At 41.3% G+C, this 17,952-nt stretch overlaps 1 protein-coding gene across 3 annotated transcripts; it reads left to right on the top strand.

Moving 5' to 3' along the window:
• Positions 1-450: 450 nt before the first annotated feature.
• On the top strand, positions 451-17,162 carry LOC115789106 (kinesin-like protein KIF2A). 3 transcript variants are annotated; one of them, XM_030742317.1, is made up of 21 exons: positions 451-599; positions 1,467-1,561; positions 2,479-2,598; positions 2,764-2,818; positions 3,484-3,603; positions 6,593-6,693; positions 7,880-7,975; positions 8,376-8,430; positions 8,681-8,843; positions 8,919-9,009; positions 9,081-9,144; positions 9,231-9,322; positions 10,171-10,313; positions 10,410-10,614; positions 11,126-11,236; positions 11,359-11,426; positions 12,105-12,194; positions 13,696-13,843; positions 14,540-14,641; positions 15,378-15,513; positions 16,435-17,162. In XM_030742317.1, the coding sequence occupies exons 1-21, from the start codon at positions 539-541 to the stop codon at positions 16,518-16,520; spliced, it is 2,202 nt and encodes a 733-aa protein (XP_030598177.1). In that variant the 5' UTR covers positions 451-538; the 3' UTR covers positions 16,521-17,162. The 3 variants fall into 3 exon arrangements, with proteins under 3 accessions (XP_030598177.1, XP_030598179.1, XP_030598178.1); XM_030742319.1 differs by having other exon boundaries at positions 12,105-12,239; XM_030742318.1 differs by lacking the exon at positions 12,105-12,194.
• The last annotated feature ends 790 nt before the right edge of the window (positions 17,163-17,952 follow it).

Genomic DNA, 17,952 nt, shown 5'->3' with positions numbered 1-17,952 from the left:
ATACAGCAACTTGCTTTTGCTAATGGACTGTAGCTACAAAATCATGCACAGCCTTCAGGTGAACTTGTTTTGTGTGCAGATTCCTAAAAGATGAAGTTAGAAGACATTCATGGATCACAGACTTTAATCCAGGAGAGGACAGCTATGATTTATACATTTTGTAGCAGAAGAAAATCAGCTACAGTATTGCTACCATGTTTTAAACAAAGATATAATGATGATGATACTTTATTGATCCCACAATGGGGAAATTATAGTTAACAGATATTAAATATTATCTGTTAAATGTTAAGATATAATATTTGGTTAATATTAATTCTCAAAACAGGATTAGAGTGTGAATGTTTGTCATAAATTTGATGACATTTCATTGAAGACGTTTTTTTTTTTTCGGTTGAAACTGGACTGGAAGACACCAGTCGCGCATGCGCACCTCATCCTCTCCTCCTGCCTCGCTTATGACTGACCGTCAGTGACCTCAGTCTCAGTGGTAGCACAACTTAGACTGGACCGCTCATTAAACAGCACACGGGGAGCAATGGCCGGGATATTCGGGAAGATATTCTTGGGCATTTACGTGGAGATAAAACGGAGCGATGGTACGTAGCTACCTCCGCTCACATACACATTCATGCATACCGCTCTCCATCCGGCCGGTCCGGATGAGAGCAGCTAACGTTACCGGTCACCTCATCTGGATGTTTTTGCTAGCTAGCAGGCAGTTACACCGTAATCTCTGCAGTTTTTTCACTGGAATGTCGCATTTAAAAAGCCCAGCAAGTAAAGTGTCAGAGCCTTAAAACCGACACAAATATTGTTTGTTGACACGGTGCTGCTGTCGTCTGTCAGTGATGCAGGCACACGCCAGTGGGTCTGACTGCAGGCGGGCGGGTCCGTCCACCTGCCGTCCGGTTGAGAATTCTGACATCTACCCTGCCGCCCTACCTCTCCTTCTTCCCGTCCTCTGCTTCAAGGCCGAAACCCCTCCGGTAAAGGACGGGATGCAACACATGATGCCTGCACTGCATCATGCAGCAGTGGCCTGTAAATCAGGGCTGATGGATGGCAGACTGGGGCCCTGCCCCTCTGACTGCATTTTATCTCACTAAAATAGCACGACTTTCAAACTGCTGTGTGTATTTTAATGATTGATTGATGGCCAAAAACCCAGTTAACAGCCAGTAAACGCAGCTCATGAAGTGATGTGATTGGCAGTCTTAACATCATCTTTCATCAGCCACACCCATTTAGCATCTCAGCATCCTTATTTTAGGATTTAACTTCTCCCTGTAGACACTGCTTGACTGACATCAGTTTCTTTGTTGTATGATAACTTACATGATTTTCTCAGTCTGAATTACTGTGCATCAGCTTTATGACTCATCAGTCGGTACCTGTATAGGTACTGCTCTACAGTCTCACTGAGCACTGAGCCGGAATAGCATCCTTCTGTATCCTCTCTGCAGGACGAATACACCAGGCAATGGTCACATCACTGCATGAAGACAACGAGAGTGTGACAGTGGAATGGATCGAGAATGGAGACACTAAAGGGAAAGAGGTACAGCTGCCACTGCACTCAGTTTGCTTTATTATGTCCTGAAATGTAGCACTATAGTGCACTATAGTGCTGACCAATAACTTGTATTTTTATCATCACATGCACTATAAACATGCACAATGAACTGCCTGAAATGCAGTTTATTGTGTGTGCTGGACATGCTGTTGTGCTGTCCTAATGTATAGGGAGTATTACTGTACCCAATACAGTGCACTTCAAGAATCCCACGATGGCTTGAGGAAAGTAGTGTTCAAGCACAGAAAGCTCACAAAAGATAGACGTAGGCACCGTCACATTGTCAGTCCTGTTAACGTCCTATTGTCAATCCTCAAGATGAGCTTTTTTCAAAGTTGCTATGTTGGTGTTTAGACTTTGTATGTGACAAGCGAGGGGCAGATCTAACTCTAAAATTAAGAGATAAGACACTCACAATCACAATGTGTAGGTCCTTATGAGGAAACTTTGAGCACACATAGCTGTAGGCCATTTTCCCACAGACTCCTGTACAATCAAACTTCTTCTTAAAACCAAAGGATTTGCCCCCTGCTGGCTATCAGAAAGAATGCAGATTTAAGAAACTTCCTCATTGTCAGTCATGGGAACCGTTTTCATTTTGAGTATTTTATTTCGAGGCTATGTTCACCTTTTACTTAATTAAAGCCTTCTAACGAAGTACAGATATTGAAAAAATATTGCTGATAAAAGACATGAAGCAATCATGTAGTGCAACAATAAACGTTTTTTTTCCCAGTCTTTGTCTCATCTTCATTTATGTTCTAGTTTCATTTTGGCACCAGTACACAGCCCCTCTTGAGCTTGATGAGGTGATGTTGATTCCCTGCAGAAACAAAGGTTATAATGATAATAGCATAGATAATAGATAAAAGTAATTTTTTTTGTTCTTGCTTCTGCTTCAGATTGATCTCGAGAGCATCTTTGCTCTGAATCCAGATGTAGCTCCTGATGAAGAGATACCACAGAGTCCTGAGGTCCCTCTTCCTCCCTCCAATGTTGCCAAAACCAGCAAAGTACCCAAGGTCTGCTTCTCAACACCAGCTATCATTAATCAATCACTCCTACTTAACAGGACTTTTTTAACAGAATATTATTACTACTATTATTCCTGATTTAAAGAGAATAAACAGCATCTGTACTCTCTTCTGTGTATTCCACATTCAACTCTGACCATTATTGTCTTACAGACTAAACGGATGACTGCAATACCCAAGGCTGAAAATGCCCCACGGGAAAACCGAGGTATGTTTGACTTAAACGTACTGACCCAATAACAGCTCTCTACTTCAGCACAGTTGGTTCTGCCCCATCAGGCAAAGATTTGTGTTTATGGGGAACAGCGTGAGTGAGGGCTTCAGTTGGATCATTGTCTCTAAAAATGACTATAGAGCAACTAATTTAACCTCATGTGAAAGCCACTCTTTTGGCATCCAAGAATCAGCATGAATTGTCATATGAGGCATGTTGACGGACTACATACAATAAATTCATCCATTTTTGTGCCATACATACAACAACTGTGCTTATGTTTACATTTATAGAAAAAAAAATACCAATTTTAGATATCTTCATGTTTTGTTAGGATTGCAGAAGTACACAGAGAATGTGGGGAAAAAAATACTTTAAAAAACGATAACGCCTCCTGCTTCACAAGTATGTCAGTCACAGTGAAATAAGTGGTTTGTTTTGTGCAGTTATGTGAGTTTGATGGAACCAGCATAGAAACACTTGTGTGAACAAACCTCACAGAAAATGTAAGATGTTAACTATAAGAATATAAATATGAGGCACAGCATCACTGTGAACACTTCTCCCAGAATTATTTGGGTTTAACTTTGTGTGATTTGGGAAAACTAGCCCTTTAACATTTTGAGACGAACAGTTACAATGGACCGTGTGCTCCTCAGCTGCCGCAGTGGGAACCACTCGGGCCCGTCCCAGTCAGCACAGCCAAGCTGCGGAGCCACCCCCACCGACCATCGTTCCCCAGCCTGCAGTGAACCAGGCCCTGATACAGCAGCAGAACGGTAACACACAATCACTGCATCTGGAAAGTTCACATCATTGGCAAGTCTACATGGCTCCATTTTAAATTCCCTGGAGGGAGTTCCCAGCATCTCTGTTGTTCTCTGAAGCAGTGATGTCATGCTCCCACACAGCTGTGAGTCTAAGGGTGTCAAAGGCTCTTTCACTGGCTGTGGCTTCATACTGCAGCACTTGTTTAAGTTTTTCCTCTGTGGCTGTTTGAATTACCATGAATGCATAAATAAGATCAGCCCGTCAAATACAAGACTCAGAACATAATGTTTGGAAAAATAAAATGCTTTAAATAAGAAGTCATATTCAGTGTAATCAAAATACCAAGTGTAGCACACATACCTCACTCACCCCAAATTTTCTATGTACTGATACAACACTGCAATAGATACCACCCAATGTTGTCATACTCCATCATAAATTACTAGATCACAAAGACTAGAAATGTATTTTATTGGCTTTTAAAAACTGTAAAATATTTTCTAATAAGTATTGTATTTAAACAAAATGAGCAGATAATAGTTTATATATTCTGGATATATTTTATTCAGTTTATGTACCCTAATAGCATCCTCTTAAAAAACTAAATGAAAAAGGAAAACAAACGTTTGCCGCAGTATGAATTGTTTGTGTATGTGATTTGTGTGTGTAGCCTTTGTAGTTCACTTTGCATTATTGCGAGGATTTTAATTTAAAATAGAAAAAGACATTGTTTATACCTGAGTTCCAAAGTTCATAGATAGATGATAAATTCACAGAAATATGAATTTTTCAGATGATAGGGATTTTTTTAAATAATTGAAAATGTTTGGTGATCTTGACCTTTGACTTTTGACCTTGAAAATTAAATAAGTTATTTGTGGGATCCTAAGTAATATTTCCACAAAGTGTTGTTCAAAATGTTTTGGGATTTCTAAGAAATTTGGGTGACCTTGACCTTAGAGTGGACCTTTGACCTTATACCAGCCCCAACAACTCCCAAAACCTTTCATCGAAATCCGTTCATAATTTTCTGAGTTGTCCTGCTAACGGACAGACAAAAGTGAAAACATAACCTCTCAGACACAGAATAATGAACAGAGCTGGACGGGTACAGACTGTGGGACTGAAACTGTAAATCACTGCCATGTATTTTAGGAATACCCTGGGACAATCAGAGATAGCATGTGGAAAAAAAGTTGTAAAAACCAAATTTATACTGTTTTTTTAACTAGTAACCAGCATTATTTTAAACATATAAATTTTAGAATAATGCTGGTTGCTAGTTACAAAACAACAATCAGAAGGAAAAGTCACTGAATCAGAATCAGAAGGTTTTATTGCCATATGGGTGAACAAGTTCATAACATTAGGAAATTGCTGCGGTACTTCGTGCTTACATAAAAACAAATAAGTATAAAAACTATAACACAATATTACAAAATATACAATGCAGAGCATAATTACGATAAGTCATAATCATTTAGTGCAAAGCAGAAACCAGATGAGTACTAAAGTGACTGTAAAGATAAAAGAATGTAAACTATATTCCAGTAATATGTACATGACAGTGCAGTGATCAGTGCAAACAGACAGGTGCATAAACATAGGGTCATCAGCGTTTGTGGAGGGTGGTGGTAACAGTCTTAGGGTTATTGTTCATGAGTCCAACAGCAGAGGGGAAGAAACTGTTCTTATGGCGGGAGGTTCTGGTCCGAATGGACCGTAGCCTCCTGCCTGAGGGGAGAGGGTCAAAAAGTCTGTGCCCAGGGTGAGAGTGGTCGGCTGTGATCCGACCTGCACGCCCCAGTGTCCTGGAGGTGTACAGATCCTGGAGTGATGGGAGGGTGCAGCCAATCACCTTCTCAGCAGAGTGCACAACGCGCTGTAGTCTCTGTACCTAGTGGTGGCTCCTCCACAGTGATGGAGGAGGTAAGGATGGACTCGATGATGGCAGTATAGAACTGCACCATGGTCCTTACTGGCAAGTTGAATTTCTTCAACTGCCGCAGGAAGTACATCCTCTGCTGGGCCTTTCTGACGACAGAGGTGATGGTGGGCTCCCACTTGAGGTCCTGGGTGATGGTAGTTCCCAGGAAGCGAAATGAGTCCACTGTGGTGATGGGGGTGCCAGTCAGGATGATGGAGGGTAGAGGGGCTGTGTGCTTCCTAAAGTCCACTATAATCTCCACTGTCTTCTGGGCGTTCAGCACCAGGTTATTGTGGCTGCACCAGGACACCAGACGTTTGACCTCCATCCTATAGGCCGACTCGTCCCCGTCTGAGATGAGTCCGATGAGAGTCGTGTCATCTGCAAACTTAATAAGCTTGACAGACTGGTGGTCAGAGGTGCAGCAGTTGGTGTACAGGGAGAAGAGCAAAGGAGAGAGGACACAGCCCTGAGGAGTGCCGGTGCTGATGGTCCAGGAGTCCGAGACATTCTTCCCCAGCCTCACGTGCTGCTTCCTGTTCATCAGGAAGTCAGTGATCCACCTGCAGATGGGATCTGGCACGTTCATCTGGGACAGCTTGTCTTGGAGGATATCCGGGAGGATGGTGTTGAAGGCAGAGCTGAAGTCCACAAACAGGATCCTGGCGTAGGTTCCCTGGGAGTCCAGATGCTGTAGGATGAAGTGCAAAACCAGGTTGATGGCGTCGTCCACAGACCTGTTGGCTCTGTAGGCAAACTGCAGGGGGTCCAGAAGGGGGGCTGTGAGGGACTTGAGGCGGGACAGCACCAGACGCTCAAATGACTTCATGACCACAGAAGTCAGTGCCACAGGTCTGCATTAAGTCCAGTGATCCTTGGCTTCTTGGGGACAGGAACAATGTTAGCGGTTTTAAAGCAGACAGGCACGTGGCAAGCCTCCAGTGAGGAGTTGAAGATGTTCGTGAACAATGGGGCAAGCTTGTTAGCACAGTGTCTCAGTGTGGCAGCCTAACCTAAAACCTTTGGTTTATATAGTGATGTTTTAGGTCATTGTTCTCCTTCCTTTTCAGCACGGAGGAAATCTAACTGCGTGAAGGAGGTGGAGAAACTGCAGGAGAAACGAGAGAAGAGACGTCTTCAGCAACAGGAGCTCAGAGAGAAGAGGGCACAAGTGAGAACTCAAACACACGTTACTTTACATTATACACACACAAACACACATATTACCACAATGTGAAGTGGAGAACCATTTCTTGATATCAGGCTGATTTATAGCGTACCTGCCAACACTTGTTCCCTTGCATTTTAATACCATCGTCTGGAGGCCACCTGTTATGCTATTAATACTGGGAAATGTCCAGAATTTACAAATAGGCAAAATATCTAATTACATCACTGTTAGATTGTTTCATCAAAATGAATTCATAGGTCAATTGATATTGAAAGTGCATCCATTAGCCAGATCAGATGTTATTTATAGTTGTGTGGATTGAGCTTTTTCCTGTGCTTATTCTTATTGTGTGTGTCTGCTGTAGTCTGCACTCATCCATATTCATATTGTTGTGTTCAGAGTATATTGGTAAAGTTCCAGATTTCCAGTAGCAAACTGTGCTCTGTCATACTGAGGTTGTTTTATTAACCTTCATGATACATGAGCAAAGCTGTGACACTATAAGTGAAGTTGGTAGGTGTTGTAGTTAATTTTAACAGTCGGCATTTAATTAATGTTTAGATTCTGAAAACAATTTTAACAACTTTTAAGTTCATCAACTTTATTAAGGGAATCAGTTGCATTAATTTTTTTTTAAATTCTACCAACTCTTTGGGGTTTGCAGTGTCCGGAGCAGGCAGCCCTGTAAACTGTGTGGAGTTTACACGCTTTCCTTGTGTCTGTGTGGGCTCTCTCAGGTTACTCCACAGTCCAAAGGACATGCACTTAGTGGGATTGGTTAATTCTAAATTGCTCATAGGTGTGAATGTGAGTGTGAATGGTTGTCTGTCCTCTCTGTGTTAGCCCTGCAACAGGCAACCTGTCCAGGGTGTATCATGCCTCTCAGGGCAGCTGGGATAGGCTCCAACTAAAAATCAAAAAGTGATCTACCAAAAGACCCCTTGATCCAAGAAGGTTTTATTTTGAATCATTTTAGAGATCACTGGATTCAAAAAGCATTCACAGGCTGAAAGCAGCCCCTAACTGGCTGCGTTAGAAGAAAAGCCTAAAAAAAAAAAAAGTGGTATGTCACTCGAAATGTTAGGACATTGATTTTAAAATAAACGATTCGCAAATAATTGAAATGCTTCCTGGATTGTGTTTATTATTATGTGATCAATACTTTTGTTTCTTTGTGCCACTGCAGGAAGTGGACGTTAATTTACCAAATTATGAGATTATGTGTATGATCAGAGACTTCAGAGCCAGCCTGGACTACAGACCTTTAACCACAAATGACTTGGTGAGTCTGATTTAGAGCTTCTCATCAGAAGAAGGCTGTAGAGAGGTAGTAGAGGATATTGGAAGGAAGGAAGGAAGGAGATAAAGAGAGAAAATTTGAGAAGGTAGGACAGGAGGGCAAGAAAGAAAGAAGGGACGGGAGAAGTAAAGACCAGGAGAGGGGAGGTTCAGAAGAAAAAAGATATGGCAGAGGAGGAAAGGAGGTTGTAAAGAAGCAAAGAAAAAAGTAGAGGAAGAACTGAGAAGCAAAGGGTGAGGGGAGGAAGCACAAGAGAAATAAAGATAAAAACAGAATGCCCCATGCCCTTATGTCTGTTTTATTTTAACCAAACAGAACAAAAAAGCGCATATGGCCAATACAAAGGCGTAAACGGCACTATTCATATCTTCTGATGTTTCAGATTGAGGAGCACAGGATATGTGTGTGTGTTCGTGCACGTCCCCTCAATAAAAAAGGTAAGAGCAGCTTTATAGAGCAGCTATATTCAGGGAAATTGTGTGTTTGTGTCAAACAACACATTTGCAATCATGGCCTCTGTGATGAGGTAGAAAGCCACCCTAAAAGTTTTTCCTTGTGCACGTCCATTATGACAACAAGATTTGCCTGATTTTGGACACACAGAAGTCATTTCTTCTGCTGTGGTGCCAATTATGCCTGTGTTTGCTCCTGAATAGAAACTGTAGTTAAAAATATCTGTCTCTATAGAGCTATCAGTGAAAGATTTGGATGTGATCACCATTCCCAGTAAAGACGTGGTAATGGTCCATGAGCCCAAGCAGAAAGTTGACTTGACCCGCTATCTGGAGAACCAGACTTTCCGATTCGACTACGCCTTTGACGAGAACTCCACCAATGAAATGGTTTACAGGTACACTTTTTTTTCCTTTATGCTGTAGGACTTGAATCAAATATCCTGCTGCCAATAAACACTCCTCCTCTATAGGTTCACTGCCCAGCCACTGGTTGAGACCATTTTTGAGAGGGGGATGGCGACATGTTTTGCATACGGGCAAACTGGAAGTGGAAAAACACACGTGAGTGTTTGACTTGAACTTGGGAAGAGTTTGTTTTTTGGCATCATGTTGTAACTCGTGTCTCCTTTTAGACGATGGGAGGGGACTTCTCAGGAAAAAACCAGGACTGTTCTAAAGGGATCTATGCACTGTCTGGTTAGTTTGTCCTTTACTACCATTATTATTGCTGGTCCCTAGAGTCAAGAGAGAATTAATTTACGTGTCTCTTTCTCTCCCTGCAGCCAGAGATGTTTTTCTCATGTTAAAGAAGCCAAATTACAAGAAGCTGGACCTGCAAGTTTTTGCCACTTTTTTTGAGATTTACAGTGGGAAGGTGAGTCTTTACAATTTTTCTTATTTGGATTTAAAAGCCCTGCTCAGAAAATTTAAGGAACATGGTAAAAAATCATGCTGGATATCTGTGTTGATATGGATTGGGTGATGTGTTAGCAATGAAAGGATGCCACATTGTTTGATTGAAATGAAAGTTATCAAGACACCCCGAAAATCAAAGTGAAAAAATGATGCAGCAGGCTAGTTCAGTTTGCCAAAATTTCACTTCAGCAACTCAAAGTGGTACTCAGCAGGTTGTATGGCCCCCACGTGCATGTATGCAGTGGCGGCACATTGGGCCTATAACTGGCACTTCTGCTCATCCTTTGACAAACTTGGACACCCGAGCCGAGGTTCACCACATCATCATTATTCTGATGAGTGACTAGCTCGGGCTGAAGCTGGCTCTCACACCTGGCTGACCCATCAACATACTCCATGTGGTCAGCCCAGCTAGTTGCAAGGACATTGACCAAATACTCCTCACCTTCAGATTCGGACAAAGCCGGGTCCCTAGACTCAGAGATGAGAGGGTCATGCCGTGCAAAAGCCATCTATCCCAGCACTTTGCCCACAAATGTCACCCGTCTTTCCAGGGTTGAGCACCAGAACTGGTGACAAAACACTGACTTCGGGCTCAGTCAGCACTCTTCTAGCATGGCTAGTCCTCAGGCAAATGAGGCATGGCTTGTGCTGGTCCTTGTCATGCTTGCTTTGGTTTGATACTCATACAAAAATACATTTATGTGTGTTTGATATTTATAGCGCTTATCAATTAATGAGTTAGACGTATTTGATCCGGCTCTGCCTCAGTAAAGAATGGGAGTTGAGTATATTTGTGTTTTGAAGGTGTTCGACCTGTTGAACCGTAAGGCCAAGTTACGGGTCCTGGAGGATGGAAAACAGCAGGTGCAGGTGGTGGGGCTACAGGAGAGCGAAGTGAAATGCACAGAAGACGTCCTCAAACTCATCGAAGTGGGAAACAGCTGCAGGTAATCACTCGATTGTTAAAGAAACTAGAAACAGTAACAAGAGGTGTGGTTGGAGAGCCGCTGAATGAACGTCTTGTTTTCCTTTCTCTTTTTCAGGACGTCTGGACAGACATCGGCCAACGCTCACTCCTCCCGGAGTCACGCTGTCTTCCAGATCATCCTGCGTCGACGGGGGAAGATGCACGGAAAGTTCTCTCTTATCGACCTGGCGGGGAATGAGAGAGGGGCAGACACCTCCAGCGCTGATCGGCAGACTCGCCTCGAGGGAGCAGAGATCAACAAGAGTCTGCTGGCACTCAAGGTCTTCCCCTCAGTACTGTTGATATTCTGTGCTTCAGTGTTGTGCTTATTGTTCAGTTGTGATCAGAGGTTTACATACACTTATACAGGCATGAATGGGGTTTTAGTGATTTCTTTAAATTGTTCATTTTCCAGGATGGAGTGATTGTACAAAATCTTTAATAACTTTTAAAAAACAAGAATTGAGTGCACAGGTTTTAATATATTTTGGATTTTCTCTAATCCACACAGGCTCAAATATATACACACATTCATGTAAATCTTTTAATAAGTTGTGCTCAAGGTTCTGCAATTTCTGTTAACTTCTCTAAGTGATTGTGATTGATCAATACTCAGAACAATGGGGAAGTCCAAGAAACTTTTTATGAAGTCCTGCAGGTGGAGGACAAGCAAAATGCAATGAATAGTCAATTAATATACAAAAAAAGTCAATATTAAGGAACGTTAAAACAACAGTCACGTCTATTTTGCACCCACACTTTTGTTGAGTGTGGCATGTTGTATGTTTGCAGGAGTGTATCCGAGCCCTGGGCAGAAACAAACCACACACTCCATTTCGAGCCAGCAAGTTAACCCAAGTGCTGCGAGACTCATTCATAGGGGAAAACTCCAGAACATGCATGGTAAGAAAATATATATATATATATATATATAGCCACTGTGGACAGTAACACCACAGAAAATGTGATACCAGATTTGGCTATGCTTTTGGTAAAAAGACCTTGCTTATTTTTTCCCTCAACAGATTGCGACCATCTCTCCTGGGATGGCATCTTGTGAAAATACACTGAACACACTGAGATACGCCAACAGGTGAGAGAGAGAGAGAGTCTGCTTAAAGGCAAAAAAAAGCTTCATGTTAAGATGAATGTACATATCCTACATTGAGTTATAACTTTATATTTATATATATATACATCTTCAGTTTGCAGTAACTATCATGGCCCTTAGTCATATTCAAAAGCAGCAACATAAAGTTTTAAAGTGGATTTGTTACTGTATGCTGATTTCCTGCTCCATACTTTTATGTATTCTACAAGGTTCACAGTCAAAAGAATATTATTTAGTTCATCCTCTGTCAGAAACAAGCTTCTCTCCCTTTAAACCAGCTTTCTTCTGATTGGCTGCCTCTCACAGACAGAAGGTTTGCGCAGCATCTGGATGCCGCCTGTGTGCACACAGCCAGAACTGTGTGGCTGAGATGACTGTATTAAGAATATCCACTTTTAATCTATCTCAAAATGCTTAATGAGGAGTTTCCATCAAACATAAAGTCACAATACACACATCTTGTTGTCAATTCATTTTTCTGGATAATATTGACTCCTTATCAGGAGTACCGGTAGTCTCAGTTATCTCTGTGCCCTGTTTCTCTTTCTCCTCTGGTGAATTAATTTCTAAAAATGTAAAAAAAGGAAAAGACTGCATAACATAACATGATCCTCTCCTGCCTGCTGTGTGTTTCTCTCCCTGCCATGCTTTTTTTTCCAGAGTAAAGGAGTTTGGGATAAGTCCCTCAGACATTCCCTTCTCCCAGAGTGGGGGTGGAGGAGGTCGCTCTGAGCTCTCCCCTACCTACGAGTATGATCTCTTTGCTATGACTCTCAACACTGTCCTGCAGAATAGGTTACCTCCATATTGGTATTTCACATGGAGCCAGGCAGACACTTTGTGTTCGCATCCAAAAAGTGCCAGATCACTGAGTGGTCCTGGCATTAATGAGAACCCAGAGCTGCTTTGGCAAAAAACATCAACCTGAATTTAAATTTAGTTGGCAAGTGAACCAGGGTTGAAATGAGGCAGCGTTCATACAGTGTCTGCCTCATTTTACCCTTTATATACCCCTTTTTTTTTAATTGCTTTTTACCTCCAAGTCATTTGCTAGTCTTATTTTATTTTTGTCAACAAATCCCCCAAAAAATGTCAGTGACCAGCCTTGTGTTTACTGATTGGTGGAAGGCAAGGAAGTGATTTCAGCAAGTAGTGAGTGATTGGTCAAAGTTTGTTCTTTTAAACTCACTAGTGCAGAGCCCGTTCAGAGAGAGTGTGAGGCAGGTTATTTTTTATACAGGGACAACCACATATCACCTAAACAAGCCACACACAATCATAAAGTTCCTTTTTTGAAAAGACAGCAGATATGTGGATACACTCACTGAAGTTGGGCATTATTGTGTCCACTCCAACCATAGCTGTGCAGAAAATAGATTCTGTGTTATCTGACGTGTTGTTAGTTCTTCAGATTCTGATGAAGGCACTTTTATCTGACCTGCCATTTCATTTTTATTTCAATTTAGTTAATTTGTTTTTGCAGTAGTGTCAGCAGAGTGGAGCAGGCAGCAGCCACTCCAGTGAAAACACCTGCAACTGAAAATAACTTTTAGCCAGCATATGAAAAACAGTTCATTGAAATAACCCCAAATTTGACACTGCACTGTGGTGCCAAAGTTTAGTCTGAAGTGGGTGAATGGTTGTTGTGACAGGCCAAGCACAGATTTCTCTAAATATTAGAAAACCAGCTTGGAAAGAATCTGTTAGCTCCTGTATGTATGTTTTTATTGTTATGCCAAGAAAGAAGCTTTTTTAATTAAAAAAGATATTTTGTTGGTTGTGAGCTTTTTGTAGGATTTGTTGGCAAAAATTAAACTACAGATCAGTACAGCATCTCACAGGTGCCATCCAATCTATTCAGTATATCCTAAAGTTGTGTGTCATCCATCATGATGCATGTGACCTGCTTTGTTCCATCTCTAAATCCCAAATTAAGCAGAAAAGTAAACTTTTTTCTCTATTTGTTATTAAAGAGTTTCTTTCATTAGTCTTTTTTTTTACTTTCTTTTTCCAGACTTGAGTTCCCAAACCCTGCATGAAGTGCTTCTTCATCATCATCTTCTTCATGTGTCTGTCTCATAACTCCCAGTATTCATCATTTCATTCTTCCCCTGGCATGCTGAGTGACATGTCAGCGACGTAACACGCCTGTATATTTCTCATCTACAGCTCCACACCATTGTTGCTCACCTTAACATGTAGTTGCAGTCGTCATATTGTTGGTTTACTCACGGTGCTGATGTGTTGACAGGGTGAAGGAGCTCACAGTGGACCCTGCAGCATCCATGATGGAGAGCCGTGAGGGAGGACACATCACCCAGCTGGAGGTGCTGGAGGCTCAGTGGGGAGTTGGGAGCTCTCCACAGAGAGACGATCTGAAGCTGCTCTGTGAACAGAACGTAAGAACATCTGCTGCCCGCGTGCATTACCGTGACAGAAAACATCTGAACCCACAGCAGCTCTGTGTGTCCACAGACTGACTGCTACCTCAGCAGGGAACTGAAGCCTCTTGAACAGCCAGATGATACTTTGTACTAATGCACAAGTGTCTCATAGGAAACTGCAGATTTGAGCCAAATATTCATTGCTATCTGTGGAGTGTGATGTTAGCATGACCGTTAAATCCACAACAGTCGCATAAGTGGTTTAAAAAGTACCACTGTTCCTCATTTCTTTGGCTCCCTGCCACATTCAGAATTCAATCAGGACTGTTATGGTTACAAGTCTGCTTGCTAGCTGTTAGATTGTGGACACCATTAAATCCAGCTCAAGACCTTCTTCTTTTCTTGGTTTATAAGCAGGTCCCCGAGTCTGTGCACAGCCTTCCATCTCGTCTTCCTTTGCAGTCACTTTTTTTTTTTTTAAACTTTTACATCTTAACCCTCATTCACACCTCATTGCTGATGGTTTCTCATCTGGAAAAGGATCATGTCTGAATACTGAATTAAAATTAGGATTTAATGGCTGTGGGTTTTGGTAAATTATTTTTTATTTATTGCTTGGAATTTCTGTAGAATAACTTTCTTTTGTACAATTTAATGTTGCATAGATTTCCTGTTTCGCCAGCAGTTTTAAATCCATGTTTGTTATTGTAGGAGGAGGAGGTTTCCCCGCAGCTCTTCACTTTCCATGAAGCCGTCTCTCAGCTGGTGGAGATGGAGGAGCAGGTGCTGGAGGATCACAGGGCTGTGTTCCAGGTACCGCAGGCCAAAAAAAATCGTGTGGCACAACAAACAAAAAAAACTAAATTTCTTCAAAATTAAAATGTTTCCATTTACAGCTTACTAAATATTAGGAAATGGCTAAGCTGCTCTTTCAGCAGTTAGCTGGCTAGTAAAGCAGATGTCAGAAAAGTCAAATATACCAGGATTTAATTGCATCTATGGTGATCCAATTGTCCGTTATTTGTATTCATGGCAATTTTTTTGGCCCAATAATGAAGCAGCTTTAGGTCACTTAACCTTTTAAACACATTTCAGGGGTCTCAAACTCGCGGCTCACAGGCCGCATCCGGCCACGCCCCCTACTTCCGGTCCACAATTTGATGCCAAAAACATGACAATTTGGCCCTTTAAGTTACTTTTTTGACATTTCGTTAACTCCTCTTAATTGGAGGGGAAAGCTTTATTTTTTTTAAACTGACATAGCCTAATCAACAGTTCACACCTAGCATTAGAATGTGTCTACCCTATTTTCTCAAGAGGCTTTACCTGTTACAGGCCACCATTGTAATAAGCATGTGCTAAATGGCTGGTCTAGTAAATAAAGGCTAGTAAGGCACAGTAATTACAGTACCTGCCTCAAAGGTTGGCATATTTGTTTATGAACAGGGACAGTATGCCATAACACAACTTTGACCAACTTTTGCCTTTGTAGGTAGTATGAATTTGAAACCACACCTAAGGTGCTGAACTGCATCTTTGTCCCTTACAGGAGTTGATCCGCTGTTTGGAGGATGAGAAGGTGCTTCTGGAAATGACGGAGGAAGTGGACTATGATGTGGAATCATATGCAACTCAGTTAGAACAAATCCTGGACCACAAGATAGACATTCTTACTGAGCTAAGAGGTAAACATCATGCAGTTCCCAAATGTTGAGCCTCTTTTAGACATGTTCCTTTTTGCATTAATCAAATGTCAATTTAGTAAGTTAGTCTGATGAATGAATAACAGCAGATTCACCCCCTAGAGATAGAAGCACTGACTCCCACAGAAACTAAAGCCATTTACTGCTGTTATCTGTTATGTGTGAGCTAAATTTAGAACATTTCCTCTGCTTTAACTGCTGTCAGACAAGGAAATGAAGAAACAATGAACAAACTACAGAACATCAATACTCATACTGTGGCTGAAGAGCATTTCTCACGTCTCTTCTTCAGTTCAATTCAGTTTTACTTATACACCACCAGATCACAACAATAGTTGCCTCAAGGCTCTTTATATTGTAAGGTAAACCCAAACAAACCCCTATGAGTAAGCATTTGGGGACAGTGGGAAGGAAAAAAACTCCCTTTTAACAGGAAGAAACCTGCAGCAGAACCAGGTTCAGGGAGGGGCGGTCATTTGCTGCGACCAGTTGGGGCTGAGGGGAGGGTGACAGGACAAAAGACACACTGTGGAAGAGAGCCAACCTTTAATTTTTTAATTTTCATTCATCAGCCATTATAAATGCAATTACTGATATATGAGCCAATAGCTAATATCAGCTCTACTGATATATCAGTCAGGCTCTAACAATTATCTGAAAATAGAAGAGACACAACACAACACAATTGTCCAGGAGTATCAGATTATTCATGATGATTAGAGGGAGAGCCAGCTTTATTTCCTATTCTTCTCCAGTTTCTGCTCTTATCCTCTCACTTGACCTTTGCATGCCCTCCTTGTTCCCGTTGTTGTAGTGTTGGTATTATGGAGCAGAACTATATCTATCTACGTATCTCTCTATCTATCTATATGATTGTGATTGTGATATTCTCTCTTCTTCCAGATAAAGTCAAGTCTTTCCGTTGTACTCTCCAGGAAGAGGAACAAGCTAGCAAACAGATCACACCCAAGAGGCCTCGGGCACTATAGACACATAAAATGTGATATTTCGCTGTAATGCTGATTGGTCATCAGAGAGTTGAAGGCCATGAGGAGGTCAATGCTGATGAAACAGCTGATTTAACTCAGCTGTGACTTTATGGTGTGTGTCTGTAAGTGTGTTTGGTTTCGCCCTGACCTCTCTGCTGTACAGACTGGTTCCCGTCATCCATCCGTCCATTTGTAAAACCAAAGAGCGTACCGTCTTCGCTCTTCCATCTTCCTGTAAAGTGTATCTATAAGGTTTTTCTCTGTGCGCTTAGTCCCAAGTACTTCATTTTAAAATAAAAAAGGTCAAACATTGTTTAAAATAATTTTTATAGGGTCTGTCATCCTCACAAAGGCCAATTTTCTAAACAGTTTTTGCCATTTTGTGCAATATTTGGAGAAATGTTTCTCCCTGTTCTTCCTGTTTCAGCTCAGGTGAACAGGACGTCAAATTTGTGTGTAAAATGAGTAAAATGAGTGTTTGTGTTGATACTGTATGTAACAAAGTTTGATTGAGACAAGGTGGAAACTAACCTTATGTTCAACATTAACAGAGCTAAAGTGTGCATTATACTCAAAGTGTTTCAAGGTTACATTTACAGAAACTGATTTTTCATTTGCCAAAATAAAGAAAAATTACTTGTTGCTGTAATGTGTATTTATTCAGCCCTCAGGACACAGTCTATGTAATGTAATGCCCTTTTTTTAGTAGAGAATTTCATCAATATTAAAACTTGCTGTGCAAGTGGACTCCGACCCGGACACAGTTTGCTGACCCGCTGCTACAAGATGATGATCAGCTGATTTTTTTTTTTTAGTGGAAAATATTTTGAGGTTCAGACTCTGAATTTTTAGACACTGCATCTTTCAAAATGTTTTTTGATATCTTTAATGACTGGATCTTAATGTGTGACTAAATTTCAACAAAATGTTCAGAGCACAGACTGTCTGCAGCTGCATTTAAAAAAAGTCACTTTAAAATACAGTTAGTTCTGTTTTAGAGTCTTAAATCATTCCCCCTCCTTCCTCCTAGGGCTCAGATCCACCTCTCACTGATGCCATCCTGCATCAAACACTCAGCACTTCAGCCATCACCGTAGGGCCTATCTCCTAATTGTATGGAGATATTTAAGACTAGGCTGAAAAGAACACACAAGCACATGCTAAGTTATCATCCAAGTATATTTATTCCACAGTACAGAGGATAATGGTGAGTGCTGGGGGTCAGAAATCTACCACAACACATACTGTGTGAACTAGGACACATTTGTACCTACTGAATATGTGAGTCTAAATCACTTAGAAAAGTAATACTGGTGTTCCTAATTAAGTACATGTGGTGTCTTCATTACTGACTGTCAGTGTCGTGGATCAAAGGAGCAGCTGTAACATGTAAAAAAAAATAAAATAATAACCGACTGTATACAGCAGCTAA

This window comes from Archocentrus centrarchus, chromosome 12, assembly GCF_007364275.1.
Source record: "Archocentrus centrarchus isolate MPI-CPG fArcCen1 chromosome 12, fArcCen1, whole genome shotgun sequence".
Classification (NCBI taxonomy): Eukaryota; Metazoa; Chordata; class Actinopteri; order Cichliformes; family Cichlidae; genus Archocentrus; species Archocentrus centrarchus.
The sequence above is the reverse complement of the archived record's forward strand: the minus strand, read 5'-3'. Positions and strand labels throughout refer to the sequence as shown.

What these genes read in the sequence shown, in the direction of transcription:
- LOC115789106 (XM_030742319.1), top strand. Translation starts at nt 539, where the DNA reads ATGGCCGGGATATTCGGGAAGATATTCTTGGGCATTTACGTGGAGATA. An exon ending in TCAGAGAGAAGAGGGCACAA is followed by an intron (nt 6,694 to 7,879) that starts GTGAGAACTCAA and finishes GTGCCACTGCAG; the next exon opens with GAAGTGGACGTTAATTTACC. An exon ending in AAAACTCCAGAACATGCATG is followed by an intron (nt 11,237 to 11,358) that starts GTAAGAAAATAT and finishes TTCCCTCAACAG; the next exon opens with ATTGCGACCATCTCTCCTGG.